General features: G+C 54.9%; 2 protein-coding genes across 8 annotated transcripts; both read right to left on the bottom strand.

Moving 5' to 3' along the window:
* Positions 1-159: 159 nt before the first annotated feature.
* arhgap18 (Rho GTPase activating protein 18) lies at positions 160-6,341 on the bottom strand. Of its 3 annotated transcripts, none has more exons than XM_088361881.1 (19): positions 6,088-6,341; positions 5,414-5,557; positions 3,865-4,012; positions 3,702-3,810; positions 3,536-3,600; positions 3,262-3,411; positions 3,104-3,170; positions 2,860-2,981; positions 2,675-2,746; positions 2,514-2,607; positions 2,359-2,450; positions 2,143-2,220; positions 1,877-2,036; positions 1,683-1,765; positions 1,390-1,599; positions 1,138-1,272; positions 915-1,036; positions 786-841; positions 160-679 (listed from the first exon to the last, which is right to left on the bottom strand). In XM_088361881.1, exons 1-19 carry the CDS (start codon positions 6,120-6,122, stop codon positions 591-593), a joined length of 2,031 nt encoding a protein of 676 aa, XP_088218007.1. In that variant the 5' UTR covers positions 6,123-6,341; the 3' UTR covers positions 160-590. The 3 variants fall into 3 exon arrangements, with proteins under 3 accessions (XP_088218007.1, XP_088218006.1, XP_088218008.1); XM_088361880.1 differs by having other exon boundaries at positions 915-1,069; XM_088361882.1 differs by lacking the exon at positions 5,414-5,557 and having other exon boundaries at positions 915-1,069.
* Positions 6,342-6,499: 158 nt separating this feature from the next.
* fkbp6 (FKBP prolyl isomerase 6) lies at positions 6,500-9,306 on the bottom strand. 5 transcript variants are annotated; one of them, XM_088361960.1, is made up of 9 exons: positions 9,100-9,306; positions 8,436-8,553; positions 8,257-8,346; positions 7,968-8,170; positions 7,765-7,884; positions 7,203-7,400; positions 7,030-7,139; positions 6,923-6,958; positions 6,500-6,850 (listed from the first exon to the last, which is right to left on the bottom strand). In XM_088361960.1, the coding sequence occupies exons 1-9, from the start codon at positions 9,160-9,162 to the stop codon at positions 6,820-6,822; spliced, it is 969 nt and encodes a 322-aa protein (XP_088218086.1). In that variant the 5' UTR covers positions 9,163-9,306; the 3' UTR covers positions 6,500-6,819. The 5 variants fall into 5 exon arrangements, with proteins under 5 accessions (XP_088218086.1, XP_088218085.1, XP_088218087.1 ...); XM_088361959.1 differs by having other exon boundaries at positions 6,500-6,958; positions 7,971-8,170; XM_088361961.1 differs by lacking the exon at positions 6,923-6,958.
* Positions 9,307-9,338: the final 32 nt, after the last annotated feature.

Below are 9,338 nucleotides of genomic sequence, written 5' to 3' on the forward strand. Positions count from 1 at the left end.
GAATCAGGTTGGAAAACAAATAGGAATGTGGCCCGAGGAGGGCTGGAGTTTGACACCCCTGCTCTGTGGCGACACCAAGCATTAAGAATGGAATGGCAATTGTGGGCTTAACTGTGTCAAATAAAAATACGACCAAGACAGAAATCGATGGAGACAATAGTCTTTAACAACTATCACTTTATTTACGTGCAGTAGTGGTCATTTGAAAAGAAAGTACATAAAAAAAAGATCAATAAATCACAGTGAACCCCCCAAAAATACAAAGCTTAGGACAAACCACAGATCTGAAAAGGGGAATGCTGTGAAAACTGCACACAATCCAAACAAACGTAAATAGCACAGCGACACGGCCAATCGGATGGCGGCGGTGGCGGCGTGACGAGGAAGACAAACACAGGGCGCGGGATGACATATTTGTGGAATCAATCATTGGTAGAAACTTTGTTTTTCTGAAGCTCACTGCCGAGGTGCCAGTGCAGGTCATAGCCTCCAACCATCCCGGCCGCTTTCATCTTTCAAATCGTCACCTTATTCAGGACGAGCGCTCGGAGTGCTTCAAAGGCCTTTGCGGTCACTTGCGCAGATTGCGCTCACCGGGCCGTTTTGATGACCCACTCGGCCGTGGGGTTGAGCTGATACAGGTCCATCATGAATGCTTCTCCGTCCAGGCACCTCTCCTCTGGAGGGAGATAAGAAATGGCGGAACGGAAGGGACGGCCGGTTGCTTAGTCAAAGCTGACTTTGACTTTGACTTTTAGTGCCGAGGCGCCGGCGGCGCCACTTACCGATGTTTCCGCCCATCTCATAAAGACACAAGTCCTTTCCCTCGACCGCCACGTCACTGCGTTACATACACAAAGCCAGAATGAGGGTCAGCATCAGCGACGGAACGCCGGCGCCAGTCGGCCCAGGACCTGTTCTGGCTGAGAAAGCGCGCCAGCACGTGGGATGCCTGCAGGTCTTCGGTCAGCTGCAGGGCCATGGATACTTTGCTGAACTGCGGCGCCTGAATGCGGATGAACCCCTGCGAGATCTCCTGCTCGGCAAACACAACGAGCAGCGACGGCTTCTTGACTTCAATTTGCAGGCATGTTACAAATACATCCACCAAGAGAAGAGAAAAGGTCCTATACGTACCTCCGGAGCGGCCCTGTCGGACGCTTTGTCTGTGGTGATCTTCTTCAGCAGCTTTCGCACGGCTCGCTCTTTGTTCTGCTTGCGCTGGCTCTCCGTGTTTTGCTGTCGGACCTGCGTCAGGATGAACTTGGGGATCTAACGCGCGTGCGCGCACGCACACACACACGCACGCACGCACGCACACACACACACACACACAGGACATTTGCCAACGGTGCAAGCGGTGGACAGACCACAGGTCGGTCGTCTTACGGTCCACAGGAGGTTCTGGTATCTTATGAGCAGGCGCACAATGTTGGCGGTGCCGGTCGCCACGGAGAACTGATGCTGCTGCTCCGTGACCTTGGAGGAACAGCCCTTGAACATGAAGATGTTGGGCGCCATGACGACCGAGACGTTGTTCAGGCTCATTTTGTTTTTGGCCTGGTGTTCGACCACGCGCTGGAAGAACTCCACCAGGGCCTGGCGGGGGCAAAAGACAAGTGGCTGTGATTTTGCTCTCAAAACGTCTGCCGCCGCGACAGCCAAAAATGTGCTGACTTTACCTTCAAACTGTCTCGATTGGCTTCGGGGAGCAAGAGGACCAGCAGGTTCAAGGCTTGCAGCTGCTGCTTCTTTGTGGGCAGCTCTGAAAAAGGAGTTCAGAGGGCACTGCGGTGGCGGCGGCAAAAGCGCAGACGCTAAGCACGCGCGCTAGTTTGCGGGCTCATGGAGGCCCGTTTGTTGAGCCAGCGCCTACCGTTGACGGCAATGAAGGCTTGGAGGTACTGGACGGTGAGCAGGGGGTGCGGCAGCTCTCTGATGAACAACTTGAGGAGGCTGGCGGCGTCGTGCTGCTTCAGCTGTTGCCACGGGAACGTGCCGTCGTAGAAGCAGCACTCCAGCTCCCGCCGCAGGGACTGAGTCAGGGCGGTACGGTCGGCCAATGAGCCCGCGGAAAGCATGCGGAAAGCAAACGGACGCCACGGAACGTCCGTCCGTCCGTCCGTCCTTTCTTTCGTCTACCTTGACTCTTGCGGCGGCGCCGGGGATCCTGAGCAGGCCCTCCGTGTCTAAGCCTTCCTCCTGGATATGGCTGATGAGCTGCAGAAGAGAAGAGAGGGGAGGGGAGGGGACACGCTCCCACCACATGAGTGAGTGAGTGAGTGAGTGAGTGAGTGAGTGAGTGAGTGAGTGTCCATGCTACCAGGCATATGCGCGCGCGTGCCCGAGCGTGCTCACCCTCTGCAGGATGAAAGGCACTTTGGTCCCAGCTGCTCTCCGCCGGTCCTGATCCAGTAAAGTGACGAGGGGGACCCCGAACAAACCGCTTTCTAGGCAACACACACCATTTGTGAGCACGTTCTAGTCTAGCCGCACATCGGCAAACTTTGTACCTTTTGCCTTGACTTTGACAGCCTTGTGCGCTTTCAGATCGACGCCGCCCGTGTCGAAAAGAGCCGTCATCTCCACCAGCGCCAGCCTCCGTACCTGAGAGCACGTTATCAGATTAACACGGACTCTGTGAGAGCGCGCCTGCCTTTTTTTTTAAACTTGCCTTCTTCATGTCCGGCGGGGACAGATGTCCAACTCTGGTCTGACCGGTTTTATCTTTGAGAAGCCTGAAGTTCTGGGAAGTACCAGGCAGACAGATGGCTCTTTTATATACTACGTAGCACGCTCATTTCCAATCTTATCTGCAATAGTTGCCGTGGCCCGCTTGTCTCTCTCGCCTCGTCGCACCGGCAACTTATCGTCCGGAGAGCCGGGCCCCCCCGCCCGAGCCGCCAGCCCCGCGCACTTCTCCCTGTAAGTCAGCGCCTGCTCCGAGAACGCCACGTCCACGTTCATGACCGTCTCCGCTTCTGTCAGGCAGGCACAAGGAGGACGGACATTTGAGGTTCCGCTCAGAACCATTTCCCGAGCCGGCGGTCACCAGGTGGCGGCGGCCGAGTCACAGCACAAATGAGGTGGGCGGGCGCGTTACCGGCCGAACTGGCCTCCTCACTCGCTGCGCTCTCGCTTCCCACTTGGACCTGACGTGGCGCTTTGTCCTGCAGGATGACAACAGACGGAAAGGACGGCGCTCATAACGCTGCCCGCTTGCCTTTGAAAAGGTGCGTGCGTGCGTGCGTGCGTCCCGACCTCTACGGGCAGCGGAAATATGTCCCGCACGTCGGGCAGGTGCTGCCGGTTGCGCCGCCGCAGTGTCTGATGTAGCGAGGTCAGGCGCCGCTCCACCGCCGCCGCTTGAGCTCGGGTCAGCGTGGACAGAAAAGCCGCGCTGTCTTCTTCCTATCGAGCAACACGGCAAAGTGGCGCTGCGTCACTCACTACGCAAAGCACGAGGGCCGGAGAGGCCACGCAGAGGCCACGGAGAGGCCACGGAGAGGCCACGGAGAGGCCACGGAGGTGACACCTGCTCGCCGTCAAAGAGTCGCTCGAGTCCCGCCTCCGCGAGCCACGCTTCGTCTCGCTCGCCCTCTGGAAAAGACAATGCGGGGACAAAGTCAGCAAGAAGAAGAGGAAGAAGAGGAGGTCTGGCCTCATGGGGAAAATTGCGGGCGTGCTAATGTGCGTCTGACCGTCGGGGGGTTTCTGCAGCTCCTCTTCGGCCGCCTCCTTCTCCAGAGAGCCGCTTATGTTCTCCACCTCCTTCCAGTAGTCATCCATCTCCAGCTCGTCCAGGGAGTCCTGCCCAAAGAAGAAGATGGGGACATCCGTGCCGTTTGCTCCAAGCGCGTCTACCTGGGAGTCGCAGCGCTGACACGGTGGCGACAGCGGCGGTGGCGGCCCGCTCTTGGGATGGGAGCAGACGGGGGGCCGCTGGCTCTCGGCGCTGGGCCGGTCCCCGGGAAGCGCGGCCGGATTCTGCCCGACGCTGGAGTGGCCCATCCTTTGGCGGCGAGCGTGACACAAACACACAAACAGGGTGTCCTTGTCATTCGGAAGGGGGGGGGGGGGGGCAAAGTGTTCCGCCGCTGTCAGGTGCAAACAGGATCTAAGTGAGGCACCATTATTGACCTTTTTGGCCACATGTCCACTTCCGTTTTGGCCTTGCTGTCAAATTCACTTCCACTATGGCAAAAGTCAATCTTAGCAAAGGCTCAAGCTCCACTTCCTGGTCTGTCATTTCAATGGCCGCAAAAGTGGGGCACGTGCGCCGCTGTGGTGCGGGAGACGAAGGCTGGCTGTAACGTGACGCCGGCCGCGCTTCTATTTTTTTTGCTGCTCAGTGGGGCAAGCCATCTGGAAGGCATACCTCGCATGGAGCTAGCTTGGTTGGTTCCTTTGTTTTTTCTACCGCTAGCAGCCATTTTACACAACAGGTTGTTAACATCAAGTTGGAATCGAATCAAATGTTGTCGTCGAAAACCAAAGGCAATCTAAAACTTGGACGCAGTGTACTAAAAACAGGTGTGGCCAGTTGTCACCATTTGGACTTTTGCTCTGAGTTGAGACAGCGCCCGACTGCCCCCCCCCCCCCCCCCCCCCCCCCACACACACACACACGCACGCACACACACTGACGTTGCGTACAAACAAGACAAATACATCTTGGTTCCTGTGTGACAAATTGGCAGAGGGACCTAGGCATGTTCCCCTTTATTGCTTGGCCGTGACAAGAAAAGCAGAACACATGCTGGCATTGGTGAACGGATTCTTTATGGCCCTCTCCGCGTTTGAGGGGTGAAATAGGAAAGCTTCGAGACGAGCTGCACAAGTTCCTCGGCCAAACGATGGAAATACACTCACTCGCTTGCGATATCGCCGTTTGCCACCACAGACTTGCCACCAGCGGCGTGCATCTGGGGACTGCTCGTTACTCATTGAACAGCTGACCTTGGACCCGGCCCGCTTAAGATCATTGGGACTAGCTCGTATTATCCACCACTTCGTCACGACGCCTGCCCAGTGCTAAAGAGCCCCTCGCATGCACGCCAATGTTTGGGAAGGCAAGGGGAAGAGGGCAACGCATGACAAAGAAGGAAGGGCCTGATGCCTGCCTGCCGTCCGTGCGTGCGTGCACGACCCACGACTTTTGAATTCTTCCACGGCAACAAGCCCAGAGGGCCAAACTGTTGCTGATTTGAAGGGTCAAAGAAAACGCTAGGCGGGGAGAGGAGAGGAGATCTGCTGCCTTGCAACTTGTAACAAGTTGCTGCGGTTAATTTTTTGCCGAATGTATGACTCACTGACTGACTCAGTGGTGCTGCTCGCCTACAAGCAGTAAACACGCACGCACGCACGCACGCACGCACGGCGCTACAAGCAGTAACACGGAGAAACGTCCCACCTGGTGGCCTGCGGGTCGAGCCCCTGCCTCGGCGGCGGACAGGCGCTAGGCTGGGCCAGGAGTTCGGCGTTGCTGTGGTAACCCGTCAAGACCACTCCTTGGGAGTCCTGCTGCCGACTCATGTTTCCGTCCTGCTGCTGCGATCTATTTGACAGACAATGTGACGTCCGCACGGTCCTCCATCGCGAGCGCGTGACCCGGCGCCCGCTATCGACTCATCGCCCGCATGCCCAAACTTTGCCCTTCTCAAGTCCTCCGCGTCTGTGGGTCGTCGAGACAGGCAGGGGCTGGACCATAAGATAGCGAGCGAAGGGGCTGGATCGCGCGTAGCGTAGCGGAACAGCGTGGCGTGGCGCGCGATCGGATTGGCTATGAGCTCAACGGACAAGTTTGAAAAGAAATGGCGCCTCCTGGGGGCCGCGGTCGGGCATATATCGGAAGTACTTTGTCTTACGTCAATTGAGTGAAGGGGGGCGGGGTCGTTTGTTTTACGTCAATTGAGTGAAAAGGTAAAAAACCTTTCGTACTGTGCATTAAAGACGGCATCCGTGTTAAGTAAGGAGCGCAGCAATAGCTCCACTTATAAAGGTCATTTTGGACAGCCTTCCTTCTAAAAAGATGGACGGAAGGTTCCAAATTGACGCGTCGGTTGGCTTGAACAAAGTGCAACTTACTTGAGGTGAAGGTAAAAAGCCAGTCTGGGCACCATGATGTCCGCCTGCGTCCTATTTAGCGTGCGTGCGTGCTGGCCCACTCACCGAGGACGTCTTGACACCATGTGCGCGCGCGCGCCCGCGGGGATGATGTCACAACACACACACACACACAACGTGGATTAGCCAGAGAGGTCAATGAGATTGTCCTGCTTCTTGCCCCGCCCCCATGCATGTCATCCCTCCACTCTCAGCCATGCACCCAGGGAGACATGCATGACAAGAAATGGTCGGCACACCTCCACAAAAGCATAAGAGGTTATCGTTCCCTTGCGAGCCAGACTTACTTGTCGGTACGCAGCTTGGTGCTCGTTGCGTCTCGGTTTTACCGCATTTTAGCGGCTCCAACTTGTCACAACAGAAGAACTTGACAACCATTTCACATTTTTATGTGTGTATCTGCAACAGTGCCCCCAGCCCCTAATTCAACTCGGTGTATTTCACATAGGAGAAAAAAACAACAACTTTGTATTGTGCACAATTCTGCAACAGTGCCCCCAGCCCCTAATTCAACTCGGTGTATTTCACATAGGAGAAAAAAAACAACAACTTTGTATTGTGCACAATCAACTTCCAACGTGAGGTGGCAAATTAACAATGCACTTGTGCGGGGGAACATCTCGTGGAGAACATCAAAGTTCAAAAGAGGCCCCTTTGAGTCGCGTCCCGCGCTGGCTCCTCACTTGCCCATTTTCACCAACGTGATGACGGGACCAAAATATTACTGCTACCCAAAAAAAAGAGGACATCTTACATCTTTTGCTGGCTCTCAAAGCCCGGGAACATCTTGGTGTACAATTGTTTCTCTTTGTCCAAGCTCTGTTTGTAGCGCCTGCAATTTTGTCAAAGGGGGACAATTGAAAGACAAAAGTGGCAAAATGGCGCCGAGCATTTTGCACTTACATGGTGATCGTCTTGAGGAGGCTGTTGACGTCACTATCCAAAGGCCTCCTGGTCCGGGCCTTGACGAGGCAGGCGTGGGCGCTCCCGTACTGGCGTAGCTCCGCATACGCCTGCCGTAGTGTCAAATAAGCTTCACGTATGGGCGGGCACCCAACTTGGCAAAGGGGTCTGACCTGCGCACAGCGGTACAGCGCCTTGGTGTCGCCGCCGTCCATGGCCAAAGCCCTGTTGGCGTACTTGAGAGCTTTCTGCGGGGCGTCCAGGCGCAGCGACGCCAACGACAGATTCAGATAAAGCGGTAGCAGCGCCGCCCGGATCTCCGCCCGCTCGCCGTCGCTCGCGTTCGCCCTGTTGCCCAGCAACATCGACGCCTGTTGTCCGAGCGTAGAGAATCATTGAGAACACGTGGCGAGTTCGCTCGTTTGTTCAAGTAGAAAGGTAGAACGTCCACAAATAAGCAGGACGAGAAGCAGAGAAAGGTCCAAAAATGAACAGCTGACCGACCGACCGACCACCTGCTAACCAGGGGGGGAAAAATGGCCTGCTGTTTGATGGGTTCCGCAATATGCCAGAAGATGGCGCCAAAATGCGGTCAAATAGAAAAGTCTCCTTTATCTCCTGCAGTGACAGAGCAGCAGCCCAAAAGTGAAAAGCTGATTTAGAAAACAAGTCAAAAGGCCGCCCAGAGGTTGGTCTGTCTGTCTGTCTGTCTGTCTGTCTGTCTGTTCGCTTCACCTGCTTGTAGTGCTCTTTGGCTTTTTCAAAGCGACTCTGCTTGAAGCATCTGTTGCCGCAGGTACGAAGCGTGTCGGCCGCTTCCATCACTTTGGAAAAGGGAAACTGGTTCTGCTCCTCCTGAAGACGCACATGTCCCGGTATCAAGTAAAGAACATTCACACAAGTCAACAGAAATGTCAGATGTCTCCAATTGATGTCACCACAGTCATTTGGACCAATTCATCCACTCCTCCCAAGTCATAGAAGTCCAGGATCTGGATCTCGAACAAGACGCGGGCAGCGGCGGGGATGAGCGGCGGGCAGCCCATCTCTCCGTAGGCGTAGCGCGGCTGCAGCAGGAAGCGGGAAAACTCGCCTTTGCGCATGCTCAGCAGGGCCACCTCCATCCCCGACAGCGACACGTCTGCGCCCATCACACCGTGCTCGACGCCGTGTTTGACACCGTGGTCACTCGTGCGCGCTCGCTTGCTCGCTCGCTCGCTTGCTCACCTCTGCCCAGCTTCACGAGGCGGGGATGCTTGAGGTGAGACGTCGTCTCAAACGGCCGCTCCGAGTATTCCAGGAAGCCAGAGTAATGCACTGTCCCAAACGCAGGGAGGAAACGGTTTGTAATGCGCACAAATTAAGCTGTCGACAGTTTGACTCCAGGAAGGCTTTTGGATAATCACTCAAAACTGAAGCACTTTGGGGCACAGGGGGCCCGTCTCCGGGGTAGATCACCTCTTTCAGGACCCCTCCGTTCCCCAGGATGTCCTCCATCTGCTGCTGGAGACGCTCAAATGGACTCTTAAGAAGGCACGCGCGCGCGCGCGCACACACACACACTAAGGTCACCGGGGACGCTAAAAACACGACAGTGATTTCCTTGCAAGTAAAATGGGGGTAAACCCAATGACAACTACTTAAGGCAAGCAAAAAGAAGCAAAGAAACCATAGCAGACAATGCCTTCAGCGCTCCTATTTGCTGGAACGCTTCATGTCCCTCCAAGCTGTAGGACCTTGTTGCATATTTGACTCAACTTTCATTTAGCTGCGTTTTTCCTTTTCTCTACGTATTGAATAGCTTTTGAATGATTCCCACCCCACCAGAGTTGCCTTTGTCCTCGAAACAATCCAGAATGGTGGCAATTTTTCGCAAACGACTGATTCGTTCAACGTCATACCTAAACAACAAGATGGTGAATTTAATTCGTTCCTACACATAGAGAACGTTTCAAGGTTGGCGACGGCGTAATCCAATCCAACTTTAAGTGCATGGCGCATTTGAAAAGGAATTGGTTGCTCACAATTTAGCTGCGCTAGCATTCCGTGGGCTAAAGGATAACAACTCACCAGACTTGGCTCGTTACCTAGAACAAAGCGTTGCCAAAGATTCCGTCGTCCGTTCGTAGACATGTTAACGCCGATAACAAATTGCTTTCCCAACTGAAATCGTATTTCTTGTTGCCACTTTTGACACGCTTCCGGGACACGTGTAGGGCCGCAAGCCACGTGACCTGCCCAGAAACGAGAGGTGTGTCGCCCGAAGTGCGCTTAAAAACTTTTTTAATTTACAAAAAGAAAAAATGTAA

The sequence above is a fragment of the Syngnathus floridae genome, chromosome 19 (assembly GCF_059516105.1).
Source record: "Syngnathus floridae isolate MCC-2025c chromosome 19, RoL_Sflo_1.0, whole genome shotgun sequence".
In the NCBI taxonomy this organism is placed as follows: Eukaryota; Metazoa; Chordata; class Actinopteri; order Syngnathiformes; family Syngnathidae; genus Syngnathus; species Syngnathus floridae.

Bases quoted from the DNA above. Each gene is read 5' to 3' on its own strand.
- arhgap18 (XM_088361880.1), bottom strand. From the start codon at position 6,122: ATGGTGCCCAGACTGGCTTTTTACCTTCACCTCAA. The intron at 5,558-6,087 runs GTAAGTTGCACT...TCTGTCAAATAG, and splicing joins GCTTTTTACCTTCACCTCAA to ATCGCAGCAGCAGGACGGAA. The intron at 1,600-1,682 runs GTAAAGTCAGCA...TGCCCCCGCCAG, and splicing joins CCAATCGAGACAGTTTGAAG to GCCCTGGTGGAGTTCTTCCA.
- fkbp6 (XM_088361958.1), bottom strand. From the start codon at position 9,162: ATGTCTACGAACGGACGACGGAATCTTTGGCAACGCTTTGTTCTAGGT. The intron at 8,554-9,099 runs GTGAGTTGTTAT...TGCCTTCTTAAG, and splicing joins TAGGTAACGAGCCAAGTCTG to AGTCCATTTGAGCGTCTCCA. The intron at 7,885-7,967 runs GTGACATCAATT...GTGCGTCTTCAG, and splicing joins AATTGGTCCAAATGACTGTG to GAGGAGCAGAACCAGTTTCC.